At 42.1% G+C, this 18,466-nt stretch overlaps 1 protein-coding gene across 4 annotated transcripts; it reads left to right on the top strand.

The window, feature by feature from the left end:
• The first annotated feature begins 600 nt into the window (after positions 1-600).
• TDRKH (tudor and KH domain containing) lies at positions 601-18,341 on the top strand. 4 transcript variants are annotated; one of them, XM_010996793.3, is made up of 14 exons: positions 603-720; positions 9,819-9,963; positions 10,711-10,817; positions 11,432-11,521; positions 12,382-12,486; positions 12,588-12,909; positions 13,790-13,950; positions 14,137-14,309; positions 14,544-14,608; positions 14,891-15,042; positions 15,267-15,368; positions 15,643-15,739; positions 16,043-16,130; positions 16,314-16,446. In XM_010996793.3, exons 2-13 carry the CDS (start codon positions 9,840-9,842, stop codon positions 16,093-16,095), a joined length of 1,551 nt encoding a protein of 516 aa, XP_010995095.1. In that variant the 5' UTR covers positions 603-720; positions 9,819-9,839; the 3' UTR covers positions 16,096-16,130; positions 16,314-16,446. The 4 variants fall into 4 exon arrangements, with proteins under 4 accessions (XP_031292264.2, XP_031292262.2, XP_010995095.1 ...); XM_010996792.3 differs by having other exon boundaries at positions 11,432-11,621; positions 12,347-12,486; XM_031436404.2 differs by lacking the exon at positions 16,043-16,130 and having other exon boundaries at positions 601-720; positions 16,314-18,341.
• Positions 18,342-18,466: the final 125 nt, after the last annotated feature.

The following is an 18,466-nucleotide window of genomic DNA, read 5'->3' as shown; positions in this document are numbered from 1 at the left end:
CCTTTCCCCTTGGCTTTCTCTCCATCTTTACGAAGCCTATTTAATGACCTCCCACCAAAAAAAAAAAAAAAAAAGGTTTCCGTTTCTCTTAAGTGCCTGTCACGGCGTGGGGACCAATCGAGGCAAAAGATAGCAGAAGAAACGCCAAGTAGCGGAGCATCACCCATCAGGAGGCGGTTTCCCCGAACGTCACTGGGTTGTGGGGTGGCACTGGCTTAGTACAAAGGTACTAATTTTGTACACACGGTGATATGGCTGAGTGATTCCATCCTTTCGCACCTTGGGAGCTTTAATTTTCCCGTAGGCTTGAGAAGCGGACGCCTCCTCGGTAACTGGCCTAGAGGGGGACTGGGAGGACTCTGTGAGCTTCTAATTGGCTGTTTAATACTCAGCAGGTGCTACTCAATTAACTACGTCTGCTTTCCCTGGAGCCTATTGGCTGACCTGGTGGGCCGGCTTACAATTCCATCCGGGTAATTGGGTATCAGCACTCGGCAGCGCCGTCGCTCAGGGTCAGCCAGCACGAGGATTGGTTGTAAATGGGAAGGCTGATTGGTCGGGCTGCGGGCCGGGCGTTGATTGGTGCGGGAGGGCTGCGGGGGCGGGGAAGTGGCGTCTGAAGCCAGGTCGGCGGGGCTCAGGGTACCCGTGAGAGTAAGAGGAGGCGACGGCCGCTGGGGTGAGGTGCGAGGCGGCGCGCGACGGCTGACTCGAGAAGCGGTAAGGGCGGGGACCGCGAGCGGAGGTTGGGGAGTGGAGAGCCTGGGCCAAGGGCGCCTCTGGCAACGAGGAGGCAAACTTGTGAGGCTGAGGGAAGGGACGCGCCGCCAGGCGAGGCGAGGGTGTGGGGCCCGGGGGCCGGCGTCTGGGCCCCGGGTGGGGAGGCGCTGTGTAGGGGCAGCTCTCCCCCTCCTCGGGGCTGGTAACCGTATCCAGAGAAAATGCGCCGGCCCCAGGGTTGAGCCACAACGGACCCTTGCACCCGGGCGAGAGGGTTTGCCACAAGCCAGTTTGGACTCTTCGACTGGTCCTTTTTGAGACTGACAACCACCATCAGTTTGCTTTTTATTTTCCGCAGCTTTTTCTTTAATTACCTCTAGTAGGATGACTGTTTACGTCGTCAGGATAATAAATTGGGGGGCTTTTTGTTTGTTTTTCCAGTTTCCCTGTTTACTTAATGCAAATAGCTTCGTGGGTTTTGGCTCAAGACTCCCGTGTCAAAACTGCAAGACTCTTTCCTCAACTTGACAGAAATGGGTGGAGGCTTTTTTTCATTCATTGGTTTAAAAATAAATGTAGCAAGGATGAGAAAATTGAATGACCTACGTCAGTTCAACAAACCTATCACTGTTTTAAGTACTTCGTAGGTTCTGGTTGTTAGGTACTGGAATGATGGATCCGTGACCCCACGGAGCTCACAAAGTGGATTTGACTCCTAACTGTGTTTTTGAAATGACAATATAAAAGTAAGCCTTAGTTACGCGTATCAGATAGTTGATAGCAACTGCTTAATACAAATGTCAGGAAATTTCAAAGTTAGCTTTTACTGAAAACTGTTGTCTAGCTACATTTCTCAACCTTAAAATGATCCACATGTCTCCTCTTTACCTAGCTTCCCCTAGGAGCTATGGTCTTAAGTTCTAGTCTCCTTTTCACATTCAGTTTGAAGAAATAAAGTCAAACACAAGCTAGCATTTAGTACTATGCAGTTATTCTCATTTCATTCATATTTTTCCCACTTTATATTTCTTAAACTTAACAGTGTGAAAGGGTATGTAAATTGTACATAAAACTATACTTGATTAATATTAATCAAGTAGATATTCATTTGAGACATCAGCTGATAATTAGCACAAACCAGATTTCTAGTATCTGAAGAGGAGTTAGTAAAATTTAGTTTTTGGTTCAAATAGAAGTCACGCAATAAATTTATCCATGTCACAGACCTTCATCTTCCTGCCACCCACATCCCCTCCACCACCAATATTCAATATTCTATCTCAGACACCACCATCTCCAGCTCCTTGGCTCACCCTCTAAACTTTCCATGAATCAGTTGCTAGGTCTTGTGTATTCTACCTGTGAAAACTCTCTAAACCATCTACTTCACTCCATCGACACCTGGACTAGCCTCTGAATTAGTCTCCCTACACCCGCTGTTGCTGCCTTCAATTCATTCTCTCTACAGACATAGTCCTTAATCAAGAATTACAAGCAATGCATGTGTGTGAAGGGATGTTTGGAGTACCATGGAACCAATAGCAATGAAGCCTAGTATAAAGGGTTATTCTGTCTTCTGAGATGGAGAGGAAAACATTCTGAGGTCTTCCAGGGACCCTTTGGAAAGCCTCAAAGCTACCTAGAGGTCGAATGAACTTCATTTAGAATTTGATCTTTGGAAAGTTTATAATATCCAAAAACATTTTTTTTGTATTAGTAATACATATTTACTGTGGAAAACATTGACAATACTAATTAGCAAATGTGACATGCTTAAAAAAACAAAACTCTTCACCCAAGATCTAAAGAAAACTAGTGTACATTTCTGAGTGTCTCCAAGGGTCCTCACTTTGCACGAGGTTTCTGGGGGGAAGTGAGGGGAGTCGAGTCTATGGTCAAAAATATCAAAATAAAAAATGTTTAATTCTTGGTCGATTAGGATCTGATCATAGGTCACTGTGGAGCAATATTTAGTCACTTCACCTGGGTGACAATAAAAGATCACAAAGGCAAGTACAGAAATGTATTTCCATTTCTCATACCTTCTTTTTTCCTGAAAACACACCTCTAATTTTCCTCATATACTGAAATGTTTCCCTTATTATTCTTGGAGCTTAAATTACATATTAGAATTCTCAGGTCTTAAAAACCTTAATTTTTAGTGAAAACTAAGAGGTAGGCAATTATTAACTCTTTTACGTTAGCATTCTGTAGGTTGGCAGGCTTATAAACACTATTTATGGTTTCTAGAAAACAACATGCTTTTTTTTTTTTTTTTTACAGAAAATGTCCTAATGTGGCACTAAACATATTAATAGTTCCAAATATCTTTAGTTTCTTTGTAAAAGGAAGTCTGTATTCAGTTACTAATATTTCAGTATCTCACTTTATTTGAGAATGATCTAGATATTCAGTAGACTTCCATCATTTAACTTAATTTAGCAAAACTCTATAAAGTTTCAAGTTACCAAAGTCCAGAGACACTTTTATTTTAGACGTTCCCAAAACAATTATTCTTAAAGCACTTACCTAAAAGCTCTTACTTCATTTACCTCTCTTTTATTTACTTAAAAGTTTAATCATATCAAGTTATTTTTCTTTCTGACAAACTTTGTAGCAGATATAATTGGTTCTTATTGGATTTCTAGTAAACCTAGGTACAATAAAAGTATTATATTTAATTTTGATGACTCTAACGACATGTATTATCAATTAAACAAACAAGCTTAAGCTAACTTTAATACCAGATATTACTTCAACACTGAATATCTCCCAGATTGTTGCCTAAAAACTGGGTTCATCTCTTAGTGGGTGTTGAGGTAAAAGACACAGCCAAGCCAAGGATCAGGAGGATTTATTACTTGCAGAAAGTAAGAAGAACATCAGGAATCTTTCCCAAAGCAATGGTTCCCCAACAGCAAAATTGGAGAAGTTTTAAGCTAAGAGTACCTGTATATTCATGAATGGTCTTGGGTGATTGAGAGTTCAAGCTTTAGTTGATTGAAGTCACAAGGTCAGAAAAGGTCAGCATCTTCCCTTAGGTGCCAGTTGATCCGGTGGTTGAGTGCTTCAGGCTAATCTTTATCATTGAAACAGAACTGGAAGTCTTTACAATTGACCTATTATTTTTGCTATTGTTAACTTCTCTTGCCTAATAACAGTTGTTTCTGTATTCTTTTGTTCCCTGAAGATCATTCATTACTGAGACCTGTTCAAAGACTAGCATTGTGGCCAGGCTTAGATCGCAAAATGGCCTTGGCCAGAATGGCTTCTCTTCTGTCAAGAATGCCATGCCTGGTTCTCTTTCTCCAGGGGACCTCCTGTCCTATTTGCTTACAAGATCACAGGAGCCAGAAATTCATTCTGGCCAGTTTATTTTGTATTTCTGAGTATGTAAGTGCTTAATTTCCTTTAAGCCAATTAAATAGAGTTCTTTTACAAGTTAATTTTGGCAATACCGCACATTTACAACACACAAACCTGTTTAGATGGCTAAACCCTTTTTATAAATAGATACATACAAACAGACACCTCATAGTTTTCATTCCAAAATATCAGCCATGAATCAGGTACAGTGATATTGAACCCATCAGTTATAAGTGGTTAGATTAAAATTGGGTTTCTGGCATATGGAACAAATCAAAGAAACCTGTTTAGATGGCTAAACCCTTTTTATAAATATTTATGGAGAAGGCACTTTTAAGATTTTTAAACAAGGGCGGTTGTTACTAATTCCTCAAAGAATTGGGTGGCCACCTCAATGATAAAAAAAAAAAAAAAAAAAAAAAAAGACTGACATACCCATTCACCTGTTGGAATATTACTTTTTCTCAACTAGCTTAGGGGAGAAGGGCCCTCCCCCCCAAAAAAATTCCTATCAGGCTCTGAATATTAGCGATGGTCAGTTTATTCAGACTGATAGCCTCTCATCTTGATATTCCATTTACAAACTTTGCATTCTTTTTTATTGAAGTATAGTCAGTTTACAGTGTTGTCAATTTACAAACATTTTTTGAGGATCCTCCTTGGGTTTAAGAAATTATTTAGCGATGGTCTACAGCCTCAGGTAGTCCCATTTCTGAAGGCAACCATAGTGTCTTCAGAGTGGAAAGGTAATTCAGACAGAGGATTACTAGAATGGGTACTCAAAGGAGGACAGAGGGGAGCAGTAAAGTTTTAGGTGCCTTTTATATCATTAATCTTTCATTAGCCTTCTACAGCAAATCTTTGAATAAGGCTACTTTGAAATTTTGGAGCCTTTGGGGGCTTCTGCATATCAATTAAAATGCGTACAGTAGTTTGAGATGAGAGTTCTCTAAAGATTTAACAATTGGGAAGTTTTTCCAATTCAGAGGATTCAAGGAACTAATCCTATACAAATATTTCTCCCTGCTAACCTAATTTTTGAAAAAAAGAAGCTCTTACCACAGTTATTTCCAGTAGACTGTGCAGGCAGAGATCCAGGAGACTGCCGGCTTTAACTGAACACAAAAAATCAATTTTGGAATGCCAAAAAGAGATCCCAATCTTGGCCATTTCAGGGTGGGATTTCCTCTAATTCTCAATGAAGTATTGCAAGCATACATAAATCTCATTGGTATTTCTGTAGGTAGCTGTCTGCATGGAAGCTCTTTGGCCTTTGAGGAACAATTTCCCATTATCAATTTGGCAGCCTAATTCAGATGTGAGATATAATCTACAACTTTCTGAGTACCATGTGGTGGATCAAAGGTGTGCTGCTTCTGAGCCTAGCTCCCCACAAGTGTTGCTCTTCGTGATTGAGCAGGAATTTCTGCCAACTGGGAGGTTTGGTTGATGCATCGTGCAGATACGCAGTGCACAGTAGGAGGAAGAGAGGAGGCCAAGTAGGCAGAGAAGTTTTTTTAAGTGTAAATTATCCTTGATTTGCCTTAGAACTTAGGATACGAGTTTTTATTTCATCACATGTAATTTATTGAGTACTAAAAGTGAAAACCAGAATAGTTGTAAGTATATTGTTTGTTTACCCTTGTGATGCTGTGGCTGACAGGGAGCTGCAGTTTGCTATCGCTGTCTACCATCCTGAGAGAGTATCATACCACATGTTGCTAGCCTGGGAAAAGAGCAGTATTCAAGTATGGTTTCTACTGAACGTGTTTCACCTTTACACCATTGTAAAGTCAAAAATCGTTAAGCCAAACCATCTTAAGTTGGAGACCATATGTATACTGGATCTACTTAGTAACTAATTACCTGGGATAACAAGACACTTGAAAAGAGTCCCTTACCAAGGTAATAAAAGATTGTTTTTCTCTTCAGGCTATGAGTCTGGGCAAGAGAGTGGGTTAAATTTGTTTAAAACTTGGCTAGAAAAAATAGATTTGGTAAACTTCTGGTAGTTCTCTGAAGAACTTTCTTCATTTCTTCTGGTTAAAGCTCTCTGAGGCCGAATGTAAAAACTTGGTTCTCTGACAGTAGTGAGAAATCTGCCTGCAGTCTCTGTGATTTTTATCTACTCCTTGGAATGAGATTTTTGTGCTAGGTCTCCTTTCCTTCATCACTCTTCCTGAAAGACTTTTAGGAAAGGTACGTTTACAGCCAAAGTTTTATTATTTTATTTTAATTTTTTAGAACCAAAGTTTTATTACTAAGTAGGTCCTTTATTAATGAGTATATTCTTAGCCTTACTAGGATACTAAGAGATTTTTTAGAGGTGAAAAACATTTTTTTCTTGGCTGTCATAATCATTTGGATTGAATTTTGGCAAGTTATAGCATAAATTACATTTCCTCATTCATTTTAAAGCAAATCTTGTTAAAAGTCCCATTGTATTTTATTCTACTAGATCATAATATTGAGAAATAGACATTGTCTTTAGGTTTTTTTGGCCACCTATACTGTTTTCCACCAGTATGTTTGTTACTAATTTTGAATTGGACATTTTGACCAAAATAAAGAATACAGACACCAGGTAGTATTCCCATGAGAGTTTAGATAAAAATGGTGGTGGGGGGGTGTGTGTGTCCTAAAGTCCCTTTAAAAGGTTTGTAATATGCAAATAATACCCAAAGTCTGGATAAGATGTTATGTAACGTCTTTAAGCATGTACTCCTTTGTAAAACTGGGGTTGATATTTCCTAGCTTACAGTATTGTATGAAGATTGAATGAAATAATGTAAAATGCCTGGTGGCATACTGGCTACTCAATAAATTTATCTTTTCACCTTTGTGTCCTTAGTGCCACAGTAGCATCTAGCACATAGAAGTGCCTAGCAAGGGTGGCTGAACTGCACTGGTGAAGCCAGCAGTCTAGAGGACTCCCTGTCCCTAACGGATTAACAATTGTATACAGTGTGAGCAAATGCTGTCACGGTGGTATCGTTCACAGAGTAGCATGAGCTAAGGAGAAACTCACCCTAAATTAGCTGGGGAAAATCCCAAAGGCCTTAGAAAAAGAGGGGGTGGTAGAGCTAAGACTTGAAGAAGGAATAGGATTTTGCAAGAGACGCCAGATGGGCTAAGGAGGAAGACAGAAGTGATATGTGTCAGAGCAAGGATACAGAAGCGAGCACATCCTGTTCCCCTGGTTAGAGGTGGGATTAGAATATTGTGTGCTGTGAAGATGATAAGCAGAAATTAGGTTATTAAAGGACCTTTTGTGCCACTAATCAGTTTATGTGTAGGCAAATGAAGTTACTGAAGAATAAGAGGAAATGTATTCATTCATTCAGCAAATGGTTATCGACCAAATATTTGAGTGGCCATTCTGTGCTAAGTACTGAGAAACAAAACAAAATTTCTACCTTGGGGAATTTACCTTCTGATGAGGGGACCATCAAAATGAAGACCTTGCAGGTCATTGTAATGATTTTGGCTTTTAATTGTAGTGAAATGGAAAGCCATGGAAGGTTTTGAGCAGATGAATAACATTATTTGACTTACTCCAGCTGTTGTGTTGAGAATAAACTGAATGGACAATAGCAAAGCAGGGACATAATTAAGAAGCAGTTGCAGTAATTTAGGCAAGAGATAATGATGGTTTAGAGCAGATGGTGGTCATAGCAGTGGAGAGGTAAAAAGTGGTCAGATTCTGGATAATACACAGGATTTGCTAACAGGATGGATGTGCTGTGTGAGCGGACAAAGAGTAAGAGTTTTAGCCAAGGAACTGAAAGAATGGAGTTGCCATTTCCTGAGATGGCAAAGTCTACAGGCAGGGTATGAGATCTGAAGCTAGGTGTTGTACTTGTTAAGTTTGAGATGCCTATTGAACTTCAAATGGAGACATCTTATAAGCAGTTGGATATACAACCTGGAGTTCAGGAGAAATGTCCTAACTGGATCTATGGATTTGGGAATTATCAGCATATAGATGGGATTTAAAGCCAAGACTGAATGAGACTTGATGAAATCACCAAAGAAGTGAGGTGGAAGAAAGAGGACAAAGGACAGAGCCCTGGAGCCCTCCAGGGTTTAGAGATTAGAAAAAGGAGACTGATGGAGCGGCCAGAAGAGGAAAAGGAAAACCAGGCAAGTGTGCTGTTGTGTAAGCCAAGCGAAGGAAGCATCAAGAAAAGAGGGAGTCACCGCCTATGCCAGATACTGGGGGAGGGAGCTGTTGGGTAAAGTGAGGACTGAGAATTGACAATTGGATGTAGCAAACTAAAGTCACCAGTGATCTTGACAAGAGCTGTAAGAGTGGATTCAAGAAGAGAAATTGAGCACAGGAGTATTGACACTCGAGTCTTTCTTTAAAAGGAAGGAAAGAAAGAAATATTTGGAGGAATAAGTGGAATTGAAGAACTTTGAGAAAGGAGAAATAATAATAGCATGTTTCTCTGATGGAAAGATTCAGTAGAGAGGAAAGCATTAATGATGCAGGGGAAGGAAGGAGAGCAACACTTTTGTGAAAGACTTCAGTGCTGGGAGCAGTGACAGTTCAGAGGTGGCCACAGGAGGAAAGATAGAATATTCAGGCACAGGTGGAGGTAGGTGAGTAAGATTGGAAATTAACATTTTTTCTGAATGCTTTACTTTCTCAGTGAAATAGGAAGCAAAGGCATCAGTTGAGAGGGAGGATGGAGAAGGAAGCACTAGAGGTTTGAGCAGAGATGGTATGAAATAACTGGGAGGATGAGAAAGTCTATGGAATAAGGAAATACAGTGAGAGACATGTTAAAATATCCTTGGCCGCAAAATGAAGATACAGTGTCAAACTGACTATAACTGAATTAAAAACAAAATGAAAAAAGAGAGAGAGATTCAGTGTCAGAAACTAATGGCAAGAGGCCATTGCAGTGTTCTAAAAGAGATTTGATGAGCTTCTGAATCAATCCAGGTACAGCGTTGCAGTCATTAGCCTTTAGGTAGTACTTGAAGCTGCAAGTATGGATAAAATGGCCCAAAGAGAGCCGAGTGACAATAGCAATAGACAGGCCACTGGGAGACGAGCTCAAAACTCAGAAGGCCCTTCCAGCTAAGTGGGAGAAACCATGGAAAAGAGGGCACAGAAGTAAGACCAGATAAGGCTTATTCATGCCGTCTGGGTTGATTACCTGGGAAGCTGCCGTTTCGGTGAGGGAGTAGGACAGAGCCCACCCTTTCAGCGTTAGTTGGGCAGTATGTAGGAATAAGGAGAACAGACAGTACACTGACTGTACTTCCAAGAAAGAGAAGTAGAAGTGGCAAAGCCTAAAACTAGGCCTGGGAGGCCGTTCCCTGCAGGTACAACCGCTTCTGGACAGGCCTGGAGGCATAGAAGGGTACATATAAGGAACTTTAAATAGTTTGACATGAAACCTAAATATTTAATATTTGAATCATTTACTAAATTTTTGTTCCTTTGTCTTCTAAAACTGTGTTCAGTGTATAGGTCTGTGGGGGGATTGAGGAGGGAGAAGGATCACTCTGTCTAATTGTGTATGTGTGTGTGTGTCTCTTAGCTAACTTTTCAGAAATACCCTGAGAGCTCACGTGACGCAGACTGAGACTAGTCAAGCCCCTGAAGTGGGAAAGCAGGCAGTAGTGGTCTTCTTAATAATACTGTAATGTGTTCCCATTCTCTCTGCCAGTCATAGAAGTTACGTGAAAGCTCCTTTTCCTTCATTTGCTTGTTTCAGGATGTGAGAGTACAGCAGAAAATGTCCACTGAACGGACTTCTTGGACAAGTTTGTCCACTATTCAGAAAGTAGCACTGGGCCTCGGGATCCCAGCCAGTGCAACGATCGCCTATATCCTGTACCGCAGATACAGGGAAAGCAGAGGTATGTGAATCCTGTGGCTGTGCATGTGGAAATGTTTAGGCTGTGTTCTGACCTTGTTAAATTGAAAACTTCCCTTCTAGACTGAGTATCGTTTGTTGAGGCCATTGGCTTTCTGTGAGGGATCTTTGACTGAAGCTATTTGGTGTCTTCTTTTCTTTGTTGCTAATGTGAAGCTAGTCTCCAAAATAAAGAATTCACTTTATAATTTGATTGACCTGTTCCCTTCAGAGACGCCAACACTGCAGTGGGTTCTTTCTCTCTATTCTTTAAATATTTGTACCCTTTTTAGAATATGCTCTTTCTGTTTAGTTGTTAGAAGGCTGCCTGTGGGGTCCAGTTTCCCCAAAGGCTGGACATAGAGAATAGGTCCTAGAGAAATGATATACATACAAAAAGAGACGTTCTGAGACTAGTGCACTCCTCAGGCAACTTCTAGCCTTCATTCTTCTCCAGGAGTCATGCCTTGGGAAAAATAGTTTGCCCAGAATCCAGCACCCCTTCCTTGCAGAGCCATATGTTTTTTCTCCCATTTTAGCATTTGAAAACAGTATGCCAGAGAGAATACACATCTCCTGGTCTTCCAGGACCTTCTAATTCCCACTCAAATGCTACTTTTCCTTCTCTTTTATGGTTGAGACCCTCAGTTTCTCTTGCATCCCTGTCTCTTTGAAAGCTAGATTCAGGGAAAGGCTGGTAGTAGCTTTGGGTATTATCTACACCTGATCTGATGAGCCATGATCCATGCAGAAGAGCGGCTGACATTTGTTGGGGAGGACGACATCGAGATAGAGATGCGGGTCCCCCAGGAGGCTGTGAAGCTCATCATTGGCCGGCAAGGAGCCAATATTAAACAGGTAAGTATGTGAGCAGGCAGTGGCTTTCCCAGGGGCTCATTCTACTTTCACTCCTCTACCCCAGTTCCATAAAATCCACTCACACTATGTATATTTTAAACAGAAAACTACAGGAACTTTTTAGCTAACTGTGTTATTCTCCCTCTAGAGCTGAGTACTTCTACTCCCTAGAGAATGGATGCCTTAGCTTGAAATGGCGATTTTTTTTAATTGGATGGTTCTCAGCTTGATATAGCTTGAATCCTCCTTTTCTGCTATGGAATTGTGAACTCTCATTAATTGATAGTAAATATTTAATTGCTGCCTGATTTCTTTTTACCATCTTCTGTTGTTTGGTTGGAATGTCAAGAAAATAAAATAATTGATTCTCTAATCCAAATCAGATTAGGGGGAAAGAGCGTTCTAGACAAACTTTTTAATTAATTGCTATTTGGAGTTACCTTTGTCTCTAACCTTCTTCCATAAGTACATGGAAGTACACTGAGGACTATTTATAGCACCCTGATTGACTGGGTCCAGTTCCATCTACCTCCAGGGTTAGGTTTAGGGTATCCTTAGCTGACCCAGATGGGAGCTCTTCCAGAGCTTACTGCCCTGTATCCTTTTCTCTGCAGCTGCGAAAACAGACAGGTGCTCGGATCGATGTGGACACAGAGGATGTAGGAGATGAGCGGGTGCTGCTTATCAGTGGTTTTCCTGTTCAGGTGTGCAAGGCCAAAGCAGCAATTCATCAGATCCTGACAGAGAATACCCCAGTGTCTGAGCAGCTCTCAGTTCCCCAGAGATCTGTGGGCAGAATCATAGGTACCACTGGACAGCTTCCTCTGCTGTTTCCTTTTTTGTTTACCTTTTCCTTTCTTTCACACCTTCCCAAGGGTTTTTCCTGGCCTACTTCGCCTTCACCTTGTTGAGAAAAACAGGGACATTGAGACCAGAGCATTACTTTTTTAAGGAACCAGTGGTAAAGCAAAACTTACTATGTCAAGAAGTTGTATGATCTGAACCTTACAGATAGGTTCCAGAGGGTTCAGGTAAATGTACTGAACTCATATTAGATTTTTAAGAGGGAAGCTAAGGATGCTCATTTTATCCCAGATCTTTCAAGACAGTGCTCTATAGAGCACCTATTATGTTCTCCTCTAGAGCATTCCTTATGCTGCTGTTAGAGGCAGAGAAATGTCCTGTCCTTAGTCAAATGTTTCACACACCATTTAGGATTATCTTCTAATGAAGTGGGGATGTAAAGTGTGCTGAGTGGCCAAAAAATGGAAGCAACGTGACCATGTTAACCTAGCTAATGTGTAGAATTTAAATGGATAGAGCAAATAATCCATTATAGTAAGGATTTACTATAATGATTATACTATAAGGATTTCAGTAGCTCTTGCTTTCCATTCAATATCTTACATTCTGTTTAGCTTGAAAATGAGAACTGGCTCTCCTCTTCTAGTACATACAAAATAGTGATATCTCTAGTAGTTAAGGTTAACCAGAGGGAAGGATAGGTTTTTATGTATTATTCAATGCAGGAAGGGGCGGAGAGACAATTCGTTCTATCTGTAAGGCCTCAGGAGCCAAAATTACCTGTGACAAAGAATCAGAGGGGACATTGCTGCTGTCAAGACTTATAAAAATCTCAGGAACACAGAAGGAAGTGGCGGCAGCCAAGGTAAGTAGCTGATAGTTTTGAACTATACGAATGAGAACCCTTTGCTCCATCCTGGGTCAGTATCTGGCCACATGAATATCATCCCTTCTTATTTTCCACAGCATTTGATACTGGAGAAAGTTTCAGAAGATGAAGAACTCAGGAAGAGAATTGCTCATTCTGCAGAAACCAGAGTCCCACGCAAGCAGCCAATCAGCATAAGAAGAGAGGAAGTGACAGAGACAGGTGGAGCCGGGGAGCCGGCATTATGGAAGAACACTGGTAGTCGCTTGGAGCAGGCAGCACCACTGGCAGTTCCTCCCCACAGAGGAGGTGGTGACATGGCTGTTGTAGGGCCGAAAGAAGGCTCCTGGGAGAAACCTAATGACGACAGCTTTCAGAAGTCTGGAGCCCAGACCAGTCCAGAGATGTCCATGTTTGAAAGTATGTAACAAAGAGGGAACCCATTAGCCAAAGAAAAGAAGATAGAAATACTGGCTTAGATAACCCAAGATAAGAAACAGTAAAAAAAAATAGTTTCTATTTTCTTGACTGTACTTACAAGTCTTTAATCACAGATATGACTCTGGTAATGTTTTACTTGGGTTAGTAGTAAACACAAATATTTTTCTGAATACAAACCAGCTAATTATAGAGAACAATATAGAAACATGCTAGCTCACAGGAAACCAGTCTCTGTGTAGTACGTCAGGTAATTGAATTTACATGATATTCTTTCTCCAAACATACTTATTTAAACAAGTAGAATATACTGAGTCCTATTTTTTTTCCTGTCTTATTACTGTTTTTAAAACTTTTCACCATTCAAGAAGAATGAAAAGGCCATGGACTTTTTCTTCTATGCATAGGTACTGGGATGGGCAGGGAGGACCAGGGCCCCTAAGAGGTTCATAGACTTGTCCAAGGTCACATAATGACTCAGTGGTAGAATGGGATCTGGAACAGGTGCATGTCTGTCCATGTGTCTTTCCCTGGTCCGTACTGCAGCTAGCATATGGGGATTTCCCTTCATTGTAATTGGTGACTGATTTGAATACATGGCAGATGGCCCAAAATGTGAATAAACTCTCATTACTCAGTTACATAGAAAGGAACAGAACATAGCTTACTGCCTTTCTTCAGGATGTTTTGTATAATTCATCCATTTGTCCCCCTAGCCATTTTTAAATGGTAATAGCCACTTGGTATTTGTACCTCTCACCCCCCACTGATCCAGTCTCCCCATTTCAACCCAGATGATTCTGGTAAGTCACCACAGTGGATGGTAGTTTCTGCAGCTTAACTTGCTTATCCCTGTGTTTAGTCCCCAGTCCAGACTTCAGTTTCCATGCTGATGAATTCCTCGAAGTCTATGTCTCTGCCTCTGAACATCCTAACCACTTCTGGATCCAGATCATTGGCTCCCGCAGCCTGCAATTGGATAAGCTTGTCAGTGAGATGACCCAACACTATGAAAACAGTCTGGTGAGTTTTCATAGGGACAGGGCAGGAGTTTGATGAAAGGAGCATATCTTTTTCATTGTGACATACTGTCTTCCCTTTCCTGTGGAGCAGCTGCTGGTTCTTTCTTCCTTCTGATGTATTCACTGTTTAGTTTTCAGCCTGCCCCTTCCTAACTGCCCCCTCCTAACTCCTCATCCCTTTGTGTAGCCTGAAGACTTGACTGTGCATGTAGGAGACATTGTTGCAGCACCTTTACCTACAAATGGTTCCTGGTATCGAGCCCGGGTCCTTGGGACCTTAGAGAATGGAAACCTGGACCTCTACTTCGTTGACTTTGGAGATAATGGAGATTGCCCACTGAGGGACCTCAGAGTGCTCAGGTCGGTGTGGGGACCAGGGTGGAGTCATGCTGGAGTCCCACCTGGTGACTCAGTCCTGGCTGTAGGATGGTGAGCTGTCGGCACTCATCACCAGGGTGGATTTGGAAGAGAACCTCTTTACAGAGATCAGATGATTATCTATTCCTGCTCGGTTAATTGGTGCTGTCTAGAAGCAATGAACATAAGAAGGCCCTTCTGGCACTAGGATTCTAACTTCAATTTCTTTCACTTTAGGAGTGACTTCCTAAGCCTTCCATTTCAAGCAATAGAGTGTAGTTTGGCACGGATCGCCCCCTCAGGTACATTGGTCACACCACCTATTGACCTCGCTCCAGATAGAATAACTTCACAGAGCACATGGTGGGGATACTCACATTCCCAGGCTTTTTGAGTTGTGGGGGTTCAGGTGCCTTTTCCTTGCCAGTGCTAGAAAGCAACAGCCAGAAACTTGCCAGGCAGGCAGACATAGGTGACTTTTGGAATAGATGGTGGTAGTTCCCGTTTCCCTCCGGTTCCCATCATCCCACCCCCATCAGCTCTGAGCCTTCCTAGGTGGAGTGCGCTCTCTGATCTTTTGTCAGGTGAACAATGGGAAGAAGAAGCTTTGGATGAGTTTGACAGACTCACTCACTGTGCTGACTGGAAACCCCTGGTGGCCAAGATCTCTAGTTATGTCCAGTCTGGGATCTCAACTTGGCCCAAGATCTACTTATATGATACTAGCAATGGGAAGGTAAGATTGGGGTTCACTCATGGCTCACTGTCTCTTCAGTAATATTAATTGTCTCTACTTTCTTTCCCAGAAACCCTTATCTGATAATATTTCTACCTCATAAGATCCTGCTTACTGAACCATCAAAGGAACGCTTTAAAGCATCAATCCTAGCGCTTCTGCCTGATTTCCTCTGACTTGCCCTTCCTTCAGAGATATCATTCCCTTTTCATTTTTCTTTTCAGAAACTTGATGTTGGGTTAGAATTAGTTCGTAAAGGATACGCAGTTGAGCTTCCTGAAGACGTGGAAGAAAACAGAACTGTCCCAGGAATGTTGCATGATGTGGTAAGGGAGCCATTGTAGTCCTTCAGGGGGCTGCTTTGGAGCAAATATGGTGCCTCGAGACATGCGGGCTTCTCATCATGCATGCGGTTTGTAGGCAGTTCGTAGGGAGCACTCTTAAGGACTGAGTTGCTCCGCTAGTTGATCAAAGGAGGCATTGTGTCCCTCTCAGCAGCCAAAAATCTGCCTGACCCAGATTCTGTGAGCAAAATGATGGGGTGGCCTCTCCTTTCCCACCAGCCAAACACATTCTTTTTCTCTTATTTTCTCCCTTCAGGCTGCAGAAACAGATGTCTCTCTCAGCAGCATGCTCCCTGAGACCAAGAAGAGCCCTGGAGAGATACCAAACACCCCGTCCTGCCTCAGCTTATCAGGTACAGACGGCGTTCGCTCCCTAGGGAAGCTTTGGAAGTTACCATTTCTTTCTTTTTCTTTTTCCTCTTCTTTTCTCTTCTCTTTTTCTTTTCTTTTCTTTTTTCTTTTTCTTTGTTTCTTTGTTTCTTTTTTTTTTTGTTACCATTTCTTAATGTCTCTCCAAACTAGGGAGGTTGTTAGGGCTTACCTCTTAAGCAAGGTGGTCATTAAATACCAAGAAGCCCATTCTTTCCCCTGAGCTTCAGTGGCAGTGCCTGCTAAATTAGAGCAGTCTCTAACTTTCTCTCATTTCTGCTGAATAGAGGCTGCCTCTATGTCTGGTGATGATAACCTTGAAGATGACTACTTGCTTTGAAACCAGCTTCAGCTCCCCCCACCATCTGCTTTGCTGTGAGTAGAGCTGTCATCTGTCTGTAGCAACAGGAAAGTAATGAGGAGGGTGCCAGCGGGGGCCTTGTTTTAGTCTCTTCCCCCATAGTCTGTCTTACTACTGCTTCTCTGCAGCTGCTTTCCTGCAGCTTTACTTTCAGATTGAGCCCTTTCAAGCTTTTTGTATCTTTGTGTCTTTGGCAGGATTTGGCATAAGATTTGGTGCCTGGAGAGAAGAGCCTATGATAAAGAGATCTATGCAGTCCTTCCTTTATTATATACATGATCTGGCTTGCTGTGGACCAAATGCATTTTCTCCTTCCACTGGACTACCAGAAAGCATGTGGGGTGGAGGGAGACAAACACATGCCCCTTCCCACCACCTCCTCGCCCACTTGCAGTGTCTGAATACTGCTGCCCTCCTTCCAGGCTGCTCAGTATCCCGCTCGTTCCCCTCTGCCAGTCATAGTGCACACTGCTGCTAGGCTGTGTTCTTTTTGAGGCTGAGAAACAGCCAGCATTTGGTCATTGGAAGAGATGATTCTGCAGACTTCTGACTCACCTCATCAGGTGACTCTGGTTAAGGGGTATTTGAGTGGTGAACTCAAAGATGGCAGTTGAGTCAGGAGGCAAAAGCAAAAATCAGTATAGTTACATTAAAAAGCTTTAGGAAGTGGGAAGAGAATACTGCCTCCCAGCCTCAACTGTTAATGTTATTGGAGTCAAGTTTTTTGAAACAGTGCTCCAGCTATTTCCCTGTAAACTTCAGTTAAAATACAAGTAGACAAGGAGAGAGGCAACTATTCTAAATTGCTAGTATAGTGTCTATAATACATATATATGTACACACAGAGCCACGGAGAGAGAGAGAACATATGTAGCTGTTTAAATCATTTGAGAGATTCTTTGCTGAATAAAGTTCTCAAGAAAATTACCTAAAACTAAGTGCTGGTTGAATCACAAGGTGGAAGCAAGCCTATGGGTATCTTAACTGAAATCTGCTGAAAATTGCTGGACACCTCACACAGAGGGGCCCGTCTGGGAAACAGGTGTCCTGCTCGCGCACCCATCATAAAGTAACTTCAGAACCAGTTTAGGTTAGGCTGTGTAAAACCCCACCTTAAAGGGATGGATTAGGATTCTAGAAACCTGGGTTCTAGGAATAGATCTTTGCTGTGAATTTATGGAGCCTGTTTCCTTGTATAGTATCTCTCCGTTTCTGACAGTATCGTGAGGATCCGGTGAGAATTGTGAAGGTTACTTGAAAGTAAATATTAATGTAACGTGGTAGAATGGTAAATGAGTATTTTTTTAAGATGAGCATGGTAAAGTGGAAAACTTAAAACCAGTATATAAGGATGCCATATGGAGGATTTTTTTAAATCGAGGAATTAGCAGTGTCTACCCACATACTACATGGCAACTATTTTCCCATAGACAACAATTTTCAAGATTTATTATCTCAGAAAATCTCAGTACCAACGAGCAGAAAGGTTTCTGTGAAGGTGCATTTTTGATGAGCAGCTTGGCTGGTCCTGGAGGAATCAAGGGCCGCCACTGACGTGACGTTTCAGACTTGGCTGTGCTGCACACTCTGCAGCAGGCGCAGCCCTGCGGCTGGAACTGCTCTACGGCAGGGTTGTGCGGCCAGCTGGGCCCCACTTTCCTCAGCCTTTACTCCTAGGAAGGGAACTCCTTTGATGCAAAGCGTTCACGGGACTTCTTGCTCTGGAAAATCAGTAGTGTCTCATTCCCAGCTGCAGCTTGTTACTCTGTATGAAAGCCTGTTCCTTTAATGCGGCCTTTGAGCCTTGTCAGTTTACATCCCATTCCGATGGGGTCTTTATTCTAACAGTACAATGCTGCACTTTTCCTGCTTCCTGGAATGCTCTCGTCATGCTTCCTATTTCATCTGTTGAAATCCTCCCCTTGAGGCAAAACTACAGGATCCATGTACTTCTGATTTCCTCCACATCAAAGAGAAGGAATTAGCATTTGCCTTCAATTTGAGCCAAAATATATGGATGAAAATTGCCCAACAAGGCCTAAATCTTTCTGAACTCCCTAGCGCTTGGTTCTTGGCTCCTGGCAGGTGCTCAGTAGATGGTTAGAATAAGTGGAGAAATGGCTGTGGGGCAGGGGAAGGCAAAAGCTAAAAATCCTTGAGTCCTTTTCCTCTCTGGCTCAGGTCCCTCTGATCTTTTCAGTCATTAAATGTTTGTCCTACAGTGAGTTCAGCTCAAGGCTCATTTTCACTCCAGCCAACCGCACCATTCCCCACCACCACCATAAGAAACAGCAAACACTTGAGGATTGCACTACCCTTTATTCCTAAGATGGGAGGTGTCCTGAATCAC

Source organism: Camelus dromedarius, chromosome 23, assembly GCF_036321535.1.
Source record: "Camelus dromedarius isolate mCamDro1 chromosome 23, mCamDro1.pat, whole genome shotgun sequence".
Lineage (NCBI taxonomy): Eukaryota > Metazoa > Chordata > Mammalia > Artiodactyla > Camelidae > Camelus > Camelus dromedarius.
This window is presented reverse-complemented; position numbering and strand designations above follow the sequence as displayed.